General features: G+C 41.4%; 1 protein-coding gene across 2 annotated transcripts; it reads right to left on the bottom strand.

Moving 5' to 3' along the window:
* Positions 1–8,870: 8,870 nt before the first annotated feature.
* LOC120732104 (sialic acid-binding Ig-like lectin 12) lies at positions 8,871–13,338 on the bottom strand. Of its 2 annotated transcripts, none has more exons than XM_040029453.1 (8): positions 12,925–13,338; positions 12,378–12,737; positions 11,420–11,698; positions 9,960–10,229; positions 9,792–9,882; positions 9,479–9,568; positions 9,309–9,372; positions 8,871–9,219 (listed from the first exon to the last, which is right to left on the bottom strand). In XM_040029453.1, exons 1-8 carry the CDS (start codon positions 12,974–12,976, stop codon positions 9,184–9,186), a joined length of 1,242 nt encoding a protein of 413 aa, XP_039885387.1. In that variant the 5' UTR covers positions 12,977–13,338; the 3' UTR covers positions 8,871–9,183. The 2 variants fall into 2 exon arrangements, with proteins under 2 accessions (XP_039885387.1, XP_039885388.1); XM_040029454.1 differs by having other exon boundaries at positions 9,960–10,220.
* Between the last annotated feature and the right edge of the window lie 992 nt (positions 13,339–14,330).

Genomic DNA, 14,330 nt, shown 5'->3' with positions numbered 1-14,330 from the left:
AAAAACAAGTTTTTTAACGGCTTGTTTCAGGAATTTCTGTGTTTGTCTGGGAAGACTAATTAGAAAGTTTTTAATAGTGGACAACTGATCACATTGGCAATGTTTTGTCTTTTTTGTATTCTGAATGTAAACACGTGGTATGTAATAAATAAAAATAATTAAAAATACAATTAAAATAAAATACAGACAACTGAGAGTAAAGCTAGAATATGACAATATCAAAAGACAAAATAAATAAACTCTCTGTCTGAATGAATACCGCCCTGTTGCACTGACATCCCTCATCATGAAGTGCCTTGAGCGGCTGGTCAAAGGTCACATCTGCTCCTCCCTTCCTGACACACTGGACCCTCTTCAGTTCGGCTGTCGGACAAACAGAGCCACAGAGGATGCCATCGCCCTGACAATGCACACCGCCCTCCCTATTTTTTAGATTTAGATTTTTTAGATTGATAAATATAAAAATTTTATTTGTTAAATTTAAGAGTACCGAGATAAATCATATGTATTTCTTAATTTAAAAAGGAACCCAAATTGTATTCAAAATTGAGCCACACTTATGGAGGTTAGAGCAGGGCGATAACAAACAGAGGTGACACCCCCATCACCTCTGTGGACTCATTCCGCTTCCTGGGTACCACCATCACCCAGGACCTGAAGTGGGAGCCCACCATCACCTCCGTCATCAAGAAAGCCCAGCAGAGGATGTACTTCCTGAGGCAGCTGAAGAAATTCAACCTGCCAACACGGACGATGATGCAGTTCTACACTGCTATCATCGAGTCCACCCTCACCTCCTCCATCACCGTGTGGTACGCTGGAGCCACTATCAGGGACAAACAGAGACTGCAGCGTGTTGTGCGCTCTGCTGAGAAGGTGATTGGCTGCAGACTCCCATCCCTGCAGGACCTGTACACCTCCAGGACATTGCGGCGTGCAGCTCGGATCTCAGCTGACCCTTCTCACCCTGGACACAGTCTGTTTGACCTGCTCCCCTCAGGCAGGAGGCTCCGGTCCATTCGCACCAGAACCTCTCGCCATAAGAACAGTTTCTTCCCCTCTGCTGTTGGACACATGAACAATAACCATATGACTGTCCCCGCCACTATCACATGACCCTACGCTGTGTCACTGCATCATTCCATGTTTGGCACTGATCACCACCTGCACTAATGTATATATCTTTCTACGTAGCACTCTTAATTCTTATTCTCATGTATATATCTCATGTATATCTCATGCACATATCTTTCTACGTAGCACTTTTAATTCTTATTCTTATTTTTATATCTTTATAACACTATGTTTGCACTGAAGCACCGCAGCAATTTCCTAATGTTGTAAACCTGCTCAACATTTGGCAATAAACCCCTTTCTGATTCTGATTCTGATGGTCAAAAATATTTATCACGATATATATTTGAAAATTTGCGATAACGATATAACTGACGATATAATTGATGCGAGACAAAATACAACTCCACAACATTACTAGCGCAAAAAGACAACCTTCCATTTATTTTCACTTAAACAAGAAGCTGGTTTTTATGTACATTAAAGCTTTATAAAAATGTAACAGTGCAAATGCAAATTCCTTGCTGAAAGTTTAACCAAAAGGCATTTCCAGTAGAAATGGGCTGACATATCCTGAGCATAACCATGTATAATATCCACTGAAGTTAAAAAGAGGTGCTTTGCAACATTAAACTGCAGTGTGCAGTAGGTATTTTTCGGACCATAAGGCGCACGGGATTATAAGGCACATTAAGCGAAACAAAGCAGTCAGATAAATCAAACTTTATTAAACTCATTCTTCTTGCTTCCTCCACTTCTGTACCATTGATTCATTGATGTTGAATTCTCTGGCAGCTGCTCTATTCCCATGTTGTTGCAGTATATTAATGACTGACCCGTAACATCACGCTCCAAAGCCCTATAGTGGATGGATTATCTCAGTTGTTCTCCTGACTGAAGTTTGGTCCGTGTACAGCATCCTGCCATGCGATTGCATTTGTCTCTAACTATCAGGAACCTTAACGTTAATTTTTATAAGTGGAAAAGTGTTAGTGTTCGTCCTCCAGCTTCACTGTTTATGTTATGCTAACATAGCTGTGTCGCTAGCGATCACGTAGCACATCATTATATACCAGCTAGCCCAACTTCAGTAACCCTACAAACGTTACTGCTGTTTAGTTTCCTGTCTTCATTTATGTTGGAAGTGATAGCAGAGCTGTACGTTTGAATTTTTTCAGAAATCTCTCAGTCAGAACATGCTATATCATGTTTAGGTAACTAGCGAAACTAGCGAGCTAACTTCCGCTAGCTTCCTGCTAACTTCTAACTCCGTTAAATGTAATAAATTCTGTTTTCATGGATGCCTGGAAGTTAAACTTCATAGTTACACCCGGTAAAGCAGCAATGCTGATCGTTTTATTACAGATGAAAGAATTTAGACAGTTTTTAACTCTCAGTGATGCTGCAGTGTTCGTTTGACCAGAAGCATACGGAGTTTAGGACCCAGATTACTCCCAGATTTAAGAGCATCTTAGTCCGACAAATACGACAATAACGACGGCCGCTTGCATGTTCTGAAAAAGAAATGTGCTATGTCGTATATCTGACGGACAAACACCAAACCAGTTCCACATCACTGAAGTTGCACCATTTTTACAAACCAATTCTTGTTCATCTGTTTCACTCAACAATCGGCCATGTGCGTATGAAAACAAAAGCACTGCGCATGCGCGTTTTACTCATATTCTATCGCGATATTTCATTTTCCTATCGTTGCCTAACATTATACCGGTATTACCGTGAACGGTATAATATGGCCCAGCCCTAATGGAGGTCCACAATTCTTTTCCTGGTGTTTTAATTCAGCGGTCCTCAACCTTTTTTGGGCCACGGACCGGTTTGTGCCCGACAATATTTTCACGGACCGGCCTTTAAGGTGTCGCGGATAAATACAACAAAATAAAACTAGTACCGGTACCTCGCAGGCAGCAGCTTCTCCCCCCTCGCTCACATGTGTAAGTGCTGTGCTCAGTTGCCTAGTGCCTGAGCTCGGATCATACCAAAATTAGGGGGAATTTACGACTGTGCGCTATGTGCTTCGAATAATGTGTGTAGCTTTTGTTTATACAGTTGTCAGTCAGGCATCTAACTATGAAACAAATTGGGCTTCTGAAAAAGAAGCCCAATTTGTTTCCCTTCTGTAGGGGTCTGAGAGGGTACAAGATGACAACAGTCGATCATATTTATTTGTCAAAGCTGAATTCAGGGCAAAGTACGCTAAATTAGCGTTTTTAGCTAACAGCTACAATAAGCATAAAAGTTACTGTACGGCTATCATTTGTTAACATGACGCTTGTTCTTATACATGTAATACATTTATTACCAACCTGAGAGTTTATCCGCTGGTCATTCGACATGATGAATGACTTCTGAAGTCTTAATTCTGTCATGGTCCTGGGGAATTTTGACCCAGCGTTTTGTGTTTCTTTGAAGTTCATTTTTGTGCCTTGTGTTTATTCTAATTTTGTATTAGTTTAGGGTTGAACCTGAAGTTTAGTGTTTTATCAGCCCTACCTGTGTCTGTCCTCAGTGCTCTGTTCATGTCCCCGTGTTGTGTTGTAAATCAGTCTGTGTGTTTCCTGCTTTACTTTGAAGGCTCGTGTTCTGGATTTCCTGTTTTATTCTGAAGGTCTGTGTCTGTTGTCATTGTGTTCAGCTTGTATCATCCAGTCATCATGTGTATTAGGATCAGCTGTTCTCCCCTCCTGTGTGTGATTACCCGGTTACCTTGTGTGTGTATATTTAGTGGGTGTCGGTCTGTGTTCATTGTCGGCTCGTCTGAGTTCATCTGTGTATCTCTGCGTTCCATGGTACGCACCATTCCCGTCTCTGTGTCTCTGTGTCCCTCTGCCCCGCAGCCCTTTTCGTATGCTCTCAGGTTTGTTATTTAGTTTTTCGCAGTTTAGGTTTCCGTTAGTATTTCTCATGCTTCGTTGTCTGTTTCTGCCACTGCCACTTGTAAATAAACGTCACACTCTTCATCAGTCGCTTGCTTGCATTTTGGGTCCTCATTCATCTACAACACGACTGCTGCCCCAGCCGTGACAGTACCAGCCGACCAAACATGGACCCAGCAGCAGCCGCACCCTCCCAGGAGTTTCGGGAGGAATTAATCGACTCTGTCTCACGGTTGGTCAATCTGTGGCTCGAACATGAGGGAGAGGAATTACACCGTGCTGTAGAAGCCAGGCTACAGCAGTTAATTTCTGCTCACCCCTGGCTACTGGACTCTCTTCACCCGCTCGCACAGGACTTCATTCTGAAAGAACTCCACCTTCACCCTCCAGCCGCTACCGCTTCCCGACCCAGCCCGGCGGTGACTGTTTTGCACTGCCCGCCGGGGAATCTGCGGCCCGGCCCGCCGGATGTGGAATTACCCGGCCGGTCGGTGCTATCCCCAAGAAGGAAGCGATGTTCAAGCCACCGACGCCCATCGCCACAGCCGGGTCCTGAGACCTCTGCGTTGCCGGCTGTGGTGAGTAAAAGAGACAATAATCATGAGCTTTCCAATTTAAGGACTGTTTATTCTGGGGCTGTTTTCTGTGCTGCCAGTTAAGACAACGGTGTTTTCCCTGGCTCGCCTGCAACTGTCGTTAATAGGACTGTGTTTCCTGAGACCCTAGCTGCCCGGCCTGAAGCACAGTTAGCTGCCCGGCCTGAAGCTCAGTTAGCTGCCCGGCCTGAAGCTCAGTCGTCACCTCCATCACATTCAGCCTCACAACCCATAGCTCAGTCAGTACCACAGCCAGACTTACTACAAACTATGTTACAATCCATAGCCCAGTCAATAGCTCAGTTGGTAAAAGAATCATCCGCCTTATCATCAGCTCAGTCTCCAACTTCACCACCATTATCGTCCCAACCTTTACTCCAGTCGCCCTCAGATCAGCAATCTATTCAGCCATCATCTGCACCTACTCCTCCTGTACAGCGAGCTGTGTTTATTCAACCCATAAAGAACTGTTCCTCTAATTCTAAGCAGAGAGACGAACCAATAAATATTGTAATCAGTCCTCAAAAGCTGGCTGTTTCAGAGACTGTGACGCACTCCAGGGCCTCCCCAGAGGCTGGGTTTCAACCCTCAGCCCACTCTGAACCCCTGGAGGCTAAGAACCCAGCTGAGGACTGCACCCGGGTGTCGCTGCCTGACAGTGCTCCGCGCAGCTGCAGTCAGCCATGTGTGTGCCAGGGGCCCCTGTGCCCACTGGTTCAGTGACTGTTTCCGCTGGGGGTTCTGGAGAGCCCGGCCAGCCCGTCCTGGTCTCTGCTGGAGGGTCCGAGGGACCGCTTCGGCCTCCTGTCTTCGCTGGGGGGTCCGAGGGACCGCTCCGGCCTCCTGTCTCTGCTGGAGGGTCTGAGGAGCCCGTCCAGCAACCTGCCTCGTCAGCTGGAGGGCCCGAGAAGCCTGTCCAGCAACCTGCCTCGTCAGCTGGAGGGCCCGAGGAGCCCGTTCAGCAACCTGCCTCTGCTTTTGGATCTGTGTCGCCAACGTGGCCGGCCTCAGGAGATGAACTGTCCTGGACTTCTGAGTTGTCAGCCTCCGGGCCGGCCTCCTGAACTATGTTTTGGGACCCTGTTCATGAACTCCAGCATGTGTGTTTGTGTTTTGAACAATTCATTTGGTTCGCTGGAGCTTGTTTTTGTTTGGTGTTGGTCCCTCCGTCCTGGACCCCCCTCCGCCCGCCCTGTTTTTGTTTTGGGCTGTCTGGAGCCAGCCCTTGGAGGGGGGGTACTGTCATGGTCCTGGGTCATTTTGACCCAGCGTTTTGTGTTTCCTTGAAGTTCATTTTTGTGCCTTGTGTTTATTCTGATTTTGTATTAGTTTAGGGTTGAACCTGAAGTTTAGTGTTTTATCAGCCCTACCTGTGTCTGTCCTCAGTGCTCTGTTCATGTCCCCGTGTTGTGTTGTAAATCATTCTGTGTGTTTCCTGCTTTACTTTGAAGGCTCGTGTTCTGGATTTCCTGTTCTATTCTGAAGGTCTGTGTCTGTTGTCATTGTGTTCAGCTTGTGTCCTCCAGTCATCGTGTGTATTAGGATCAGCTGTTCTCCCTTCCTGTGTGTGATTACCCGATTACCGTGTGTGTGTGTGTGTGTGTGTGTGTGTGTGTGTGTGTGTGTGTGTGTGTGTCGGTCTGTGTTTGTTGTCGGCTCGTCTGAGTTCATCTGTGTATCTCTGCGTTCCATGATGCGTCGTTCCCGTCTCTGTGTCTCTCTGCCCCGCAGCCCTTTTCGTATGCTCTCAGGTTTGTTATTTAGTTTTTCGCAGTTTAGGTTTCCGTTAGTATTTCTCATGCTTCGTTGTCTGTTTCTGCCACTGCCACTTGTAAATAAACGTCACACTCTTCATCAGTCGCTTGCTTGCATTTTGGGTCCTCATTCATCTACAACACGACTGCTGCCCCAGCCGTGACAAATTCAGCTCAAGACGTTGTAGATTCCCGTCAGTAACACTTTCGGTCCGCTAGTAAAACGTAGTTCTACTAATCTGCGCTTGATTACTCTTGAACCGGAACCGGATGTAAGTCCCAAAAAACTTAATTTTGAAACTGAAATTGAATTGTAGAACTGAAACTGAATGGTGAGAAAGGAATCTGCAATCATTCGAGAGCTAAATTTTTAAAGGATAAAATACGGTTTCAAAGCAAATGGATTCATTTTCAACTATAAAATTCAATTTCAATTTAGTGATGATCATTTTCAAACCAATAAATTGAATTTCAAATTAGGCTAATTCATATTCAGTTTGTAAAAGCATTTATTCAAGTTACAATTCAGATTCAATCTGAGCAATTCAAATTTAACTTATTCAAATTCAGTTTCTGATGGCACAGATTTCTGCCCATATAATCATCCACAACTATTTTCAGTTGCGGATGATAAAGGATTCAGAAAGTTTATTCATGCAGGCCCGTATGACAGAGAATATGCATGTTCTTTTTGTTATCATATTTTAATTTATATTTAATTGTGTTGTGTTTTGTGTTGTTTCATTTTAAATTTGTTTAAAAGGAAAAAGCTGAAAATTTAAATAGTTAAAAGTTGAACTGTGACTAGTTGGTTTTTGTATTATATGATTTATTTATTACATTTTATGTGGAGTGAATAAATAAAAGTATATTTACGGTGGCCCCTAGAGACGAAGCACGTGCAAACTTCAAAACATGTACGAACTCTGAAGCACGTAAAAACTCCGACGCCCGTACAAACTCCAAAACACATACAAAAGACAACAGAAGTGCTCCAGGATGCCAGGCGCAGTGTTGAGCTTTTGTTACCTAGTGGCTACACAAGCCAGGAAGTACCAACGACTGGATTTGGTGGTAGTAACAGGTAAATGAACATTTTTTTTTAATTATTTGAATATATATATATATATATATATATATATATATATATGAGTGCTTGTGTATAAATACACAAACAATACAGATATGTTTTCAATTGTGTAACTTAAGTGATCTAGGTAGCTCTGTTTTGGAAGTTTAGTTAATGCTAGAAATGTGTTTTGGAGTTTGTACGTGCTTTGTCTCTAGGGGCCACTGCCCCTAGACATAAACCTTAGAACTGAAGAAGCTTCTCGGATGAGAGGTGAAACGTCTTCAAGCAACTTAAAGAAGTCCAGACGCTTTTCTTTGCAAGCTCCTTTGACTACGATGACCTGGATGACTGAGAACGTTCACAGACACCACACAGAGACTTTCAGAGTTGCGGAATATATATATATATATATATATATATATATATAAGGGGTGCAACGATATTCGTATCGATATTGATCGTATCGATATTATATACAGTGCTTTCGGTTCGGTACGCATATGTATCGAACAATACAAAATTTGTAATTTATTTTATCAACTTTCCTTCTGACGATGCTGTCTGTGTTGAGCGCTCAGTGAATCTGCGTTCGACTACTCCACCTAGGCTGCACTGTCGAGCGCAGATCCACTGAGCGCTCAACACAGACAGCATCATCAGAAGGAAGAGCGCAGGGCAAGCTAGCGAGACAGAAGTTAAGCTCTGCTTGCAACATGGCAAATTGAACCTCCCCCACCCTCATTCAGATCTGGCGTTTGGAATTATTTTGGTTTTCATGTGACGTATGACCCTGAAGGTAAGCGCGTCATGGACTAAAGTAAAACAGTATGTTGGATGTGCCACGCAATGTTCAATTACATGGGTGGGAACTAGTGTGTTAGCGCAGTTAGCTCGTTAACGTGTTGGCCGTCCAGCCCCACGCACAGGGCGATCTGCGATAGCTCGTTAACGGAGATTTGCCGTGTTGTGGCGTTAAGGTCATTTCAACGAGATTAACCTGAAAGCACTAGTGGGAACACAACGAATATGACTGCACATTTACATCATCCTAGTGCAAAGACAAGTGGAAGCAGACAAAAACGACAAGCATGCATGCTACAAACTTTACCCGAGTCATTTAGACAGCCGTTAGCACATGATTCTCCTTATGGGGACCTGATATGTTTAATATGCTGCTGAGAATATAGCAGGAGAAGCGTATAGTATAGCTTTTATTTTGGAAAGAGACATTTCTCTGTAATAAACTCTCTTTTCCAAAGATGAGTGATTCCTCAATCAGATACAGGGCTCGCAATATCACTAGCCCGACGTCCTGGGGCTAGCGATTTTTCCAGTCGGGCTACCAAAATCTATCTCTGCCCTACCCGTCGGGCATATATATATATATATATATATATATATATATATATATATATATATACATACATACATACACACACAAATGAGGGAGAGAGAGAAACAAGCTCCAGGTGGCAGCATTGCGTCATTTAGAGATTGGATAGAGGAACTGTTCACAGGAATTAAAAAATAAAAAAAAATACAAAAACATGAATTCTGATGAAGTAATCTTGTTCCAGTTTTTTGCAGTTTATGACAGGAATCACAAGATCATCACAGGTTTAGACATTAATATTTACTTATTGTATTCTGCAAATAAAATGTGAATTATATATGACAGATATAAGTGATAAACATTGAAAACTGAATGAGATTGGGGAAAAAAACCTTGACTCATTCTTAACTCATATATCAGAGGACATAAACATGGACTCCAGCTGGTCTTCCACATGCTACACATTGGCATATATTGACTCATCCCAGTCAGTCTGCACAGAGAAACAAGATTAATTCACTCCCCTTTTTAATGCATGCAAAATATGAATGAACTAATGAAGAAAACATTACTTATCCATACGTTGCCATAGACAGGATAATTGGTGTACATGTCAGGGGAAGGGATATCCTTACGGCTCATTTTCCTGCAGAAAGAAAAGCTATTATTAAAACAAGTGACACATCTTTAAACTTATATTATGATTACGATTTTTTTTTGTTTGTTTGCAAACAGAAGTGAAGAATTAAAACCTTTTCGGTGGGGCACTATGAGGGAGCTCCACAGGTCTGTCTGACATCATGGTGCTCAGGTTAGTGGTTATGTCTCTTGATCTCCCCCTACTGGCAGTAAAGTGTTTTTGATTAAATGAGAAAGGAAACTGACACTTTTCACAGCCTCTGAAATTAAAGACAGGCTGTCAGGACCTAAAAAAATTGTTCTGGTGCTCATATAGTTGTAATCATGACTGTGACTATTATTTGATACATGTTGCAATATTTACAGATTCTCCTGCATGCATGACATACTTGTTTATCTGCAATGATTATGTTCATGACAACTTACCATTTTTTAACAACTCCCACTCCACTTCCTATCAAAATAATCAGCAAAATCACACCTGCTCCGGTTGAGATAAGAATATTCTGCATGTTGTCTGTTGACAAAGAAACCATGTTAAGTATTTTTGTCATGTAAAAATAGAGAGATCAATTCATCCTAAGTCTTTCTTACCATTAACAGGTAAAGAGAGCAAGATGTTGTCATATCCCAGCATGTTGTTTGCCAGGCAGTGCACAAACCTGAAAGACCCAAAGTCTGTCTGCAGAGTCTCAATAGTAACAGAGCCATTTTTCTCTGCTTTGCTGCTTTGCATGACTCTGTCACCAAGAATAAAATAGACCATGCTGGGAGGCTCGGACTCTACGATGCACTCACACTTTACCACGCCGTCCTCGGAGGAGCACTTTGAGGAAGTCTTGATGTCAGGGCCATCTGTGAGAACTAGACATATATTAAGACATAGCCATGCATATATTATATATGTTTGAATGAAATAAAAAAATCTATTTTCTTTTTGGATTTACTCTCGCGTAATGTAACACATAACATGAGCTGCACAGGGCATGTCTGGTGACAGCTGACAGTTTAACTGTGCCACTCATAGCTGCTGACAGGGTTAGCATCACTGAAGCACTTCAGGCATACAGTTTTTTAGTGTGTGTGTATATAAAAAAAACAAAAAACAAACCCAAAAAAACCCTGGAAAACCGACAACTTTACAGTGATTATAACATAGATGCATCATGACTACTTTGAATCCCCTGATAATGAAACTAGTGCAACAAATTGCAAATGTTATAAAGTAATAAATATATATTTATGTATAACACAGCTGTGTTTGGGAGGAAAACTACATCTAACACAATAAACTGTTGATGCTATTGTTTCTCCATACACTAGCTGATTCTTACAGTACTTTTGACCCTTCTAGTTTGTTTAATTAGTGTAATCACTGTGTGGAGTACCCAAGAGTGTTAAAATGAACAGGGCCCTGGAAGGCCTGGGTGCGGTGCAGTTGAAATAAGCATGCAGTGTGATTGATTGTTAGATAATTAAGAAATATAGTATGTAAGAAGGCAGTGTTTCACAGCTTTCCCTTTCAATACAAAAAGAAAAAAAAAAACTCCAGTGAACTTCATTTACTGGCAGCATGAATAAAGTTTTCAGGTGAGTAGTGTGAGGGCTGTCATACTCAGTCATGGTGAGAGGCAACTGTGTCTACTGTGACCATACAACAAATTGTAACTTTCTTTATTTGTGCTCCCTTCCCCTATTTTGTTCTATTTTATCATGTTTTAATCCACATTTTTAATGTTTTTTTCTTTTTTTCTTTTATTTGATTGTAAATAACGTTTTCGTTTAAATGTCAAGATGCATGCTCAATCATCAAGGTAAGTGAATCTCCAAAAGTTGATTCTGTTCATCTGGACGTAGCGTTTTGTGGGAGAAACGTTTCGTCACTCATTCAAGTGACTTCTTCAGTCTCAGCTGGCTGCAGGTAAGATTGGGAAATCTTATAAGATTGGGGCATTGCGTCCAGATGAGCAGATCAACTTTTGGAGATTTTAGTTTAAAAAGGCTTGATACTAGCTACAGCGGTTAATACCCTGGTAAATCTGCAGTATACTTACATCTTACTTGAAGTATCTTAGATGTTTCCAGGTGCAGCCCTCGATGGTATGTTATGTTGCATTTTAAAGGCTTGTTGTGATCAGAGTGGTTTGGGCGAAAGGTCAGAGTAGATGTTGAATTCCACTGGCCTTCATGAAGCTGCTGTGTTTGATCGTGCTGCTCTCCAGAGTGACTCCAGATGAAAGAAGGTGGATATGTGGGGCAGGAGTGAAACACGGAGCAGGATGCAGACACATTCTCACCCTCCTTTACCTCTTGCACAGAGAAAACAGGTTGACCTGTGTTAACAAAAAAGACTGTGGTCATAAACCAGAACTCCATCATGGCAGTAAGTGTATACTGTAATGGAAATACAAATGTACTTAACCAGTACAGCTGCTGATTTTATGTTTTATGCAACTTTAAATTTTGGTCAAGTTAATAAACTGTTCACAGTAAAGGGTTTTGAGAGTGATTTCAAGCTTAAAGATGAATGAAATAAGAAATAAACTAGGTGATAATTACTTTCAATATCTGACTGACAAAGAAGAAGAAGATGAGCAGTTTTACAATAAACAATTTATAAAGAACAAAGCGAATTGATAGTTGATAACATGGTTGGAGTATAATGATAACTTCTATTGCCATTGATTTTGATTGATTATCATAATTTGATGAGTTGTACAAATACATTTTTACATCTAAGGTTCGAATGAGTAGTTCAACAACTAATGCAAGTCTGCAAAAATTAATGCAAAATGTTCCAGAGCACTGCAACCTGACCCTACAATATTTACTTCATATTTATATTCAAATGAGTATAAAAGACTTAGATCAGACCTGTTTCACTAAAACTAAAATGCTCAGGAATGCTGAATGTCAAACGTCCAACATGATGGTAAAAATACTGGAAATAAAAAGAGAACTATTAGAGCTAGAACACAAGACTTTACTGGTAACCATATTTATTTTACTTACTGACTGAAACAGAGACTTTGTTATTTTTGTAGGAGTACTGGTCATAGCCTTTAATTTCAATCCGGAAATATAAAGGCCCCACATCACTTTGTTGAAGATCATCAATCATCAGAGAACAGTTCTTCTTGCTGAGGTCTCCCAGCAGCTTTGTCCGATTCCGAAACTGACCCGAAGTTTGAGACTTATCCGAATGACAGATGACTTGATTATCCTTATTATACCAAATGCCTGTAAAGCTTGTGGTACTGATTTGTGGATCTGGGTAGTTATAAGAGCAGGGGATCACCACACATGAGCCAAGGAGACCTTTCACTGAGGATGGCACAGTGGCGCTCCAAGATGAAGCTTCTGTTGGGGTAACTGTAATAAAGTGCAGAGTAAAATGCGATGAAATAAAGCACAGGAATACGACAAAGAAGGACAGCAGCATGGAATAATACAGACCAGATCATCTAACACTTGTCATAATTTGCCTGTAAAAAAACACAAAGGCCTATAAAAGAAGTGAGAATTAAAGATTACAGCTAAATATATGAACTATCCATACCTTTAAAGAAAATGCACATGAAGAACAAACACAAAGACCACCGCAATGCCATCTTTCACCTTGTTGTCACTCAAGTAAATACAGACAAGTTTTGTTTGTCGTCACATTTATTTCCTTCATGTGTGAGGTGATTGCGAAGTTTCAATTCTATTTTTAAGATCCTCTGAATTGAAATGCATGCCATAGCCCTGAGTCTGTGGACTCAGTGGTTTTGTTTTTATTGTTATTATCCATGTTTTCGATTTTATTCCGATTAAGGTCTTCTAGTTCTGAGGCCATTTGCTATCTTAGTGTGTCTAGTTTTTCTTCCCCTTGTCTCATTATGTCCAATTAATCCCAGCTGTGTCTCCCTCCTGTTTCTCATTCCATGATTGCCCCTTTGTGTTTATGAGCCCTGTGTTTTCTCCTGCGTTATTTCCCTGCGTCATCATGTGTAGTTTCCCTGCACCTCCATTTCAGGTTTCAAGGCTGTTTTTGGTTAGTTTTCCCCAGTTTAGGTTATCCTTAGGTTTTATTTTATGCCTGCTACGTTCCTGTTTGTTTCACCTACCATATTAATAAAGCTCACTCGCATCAGAAGCTGCCTGCAACTTGGGTCCTTTATTAAAACTCATACAGCTTGCCCAGCTAGCCGTGACGCTTCTCGGATGAAAGGTGAAACATCTTTAAGAAATTTAGTCCAGTCTCTTTTCTTTGCAAGCTCTTAGATAGCCCTCTGAAGCCACTTTATCAAACACAAACTGTCACCTCTTTCCCTCATATGCTGTAAGGTTGAGAAAATAGTCATGTTAATCATAATTTCATTTTTTTCTATGATAACCTAATGGCATTATAGTACCATATCACCCCATTAGAACACTTCACTCTCACACTGCAGGCCTACTTGTTGTTCCTAGTAGTAAAGTAGAATGGGAGGCAGAGCCTTCAGTTTTCAGGCCCCTCTTCTGTGGAACCAGCTTCCAGTTTGGATTCGGGAGACAGACACTATCTCTACTTTCAAGATTAGGCTTAAAACTTTCCTTTTTGCTAAAGCATATAGTTAGGGCTGGACCAGGTGACCCTGAATTCCCCCGTAGTTATGCTGCAGTAGTTTTAGGCTTCTAGGGATTCCCATTATCCATTGAGGATTTCTTCATCAGTCACCTTTCTCACTCATAATGTTTTGAATCATACTTGTTATTGATATATGGATCTCTTCCACAGCATATCTTTTATCCTGTCTTCCTCCTCTCAGCCCAACCTGACGCAGCAGGTGGCCACCCCTCCCTATAATCAGTTTCACTGTTTCTTTGAGACTGACATCACAACTTGATCATTACATGCCTTTCTTGTTGCCTTTTTGCTTCTTTATTTAGTTTCTCATTATATTATGTATTAATATATTTAGGTTTTCACTTTTTGGTCCA

This window comes from Simochromis diagramma, unplaced genomic scaffold (genome assembly GCF_900408965.1).
Source record: "Simochromis diagramma unplaced genomic scaffold, fSimDia1.1 OVJJ01000361.1, whole genome shotgun sequence".
Taxonomy (NCBI): Eukaryota; Metazoa; Chordata; class Actinopteri; order Cichliformes; family Cichlidae; genus Simochromis; species Simochromis diagramma.
Note: the sequence above shows the minus strand (reverse complement) of the source record. Positions and strands in the feature narration are given on the sequence as shown.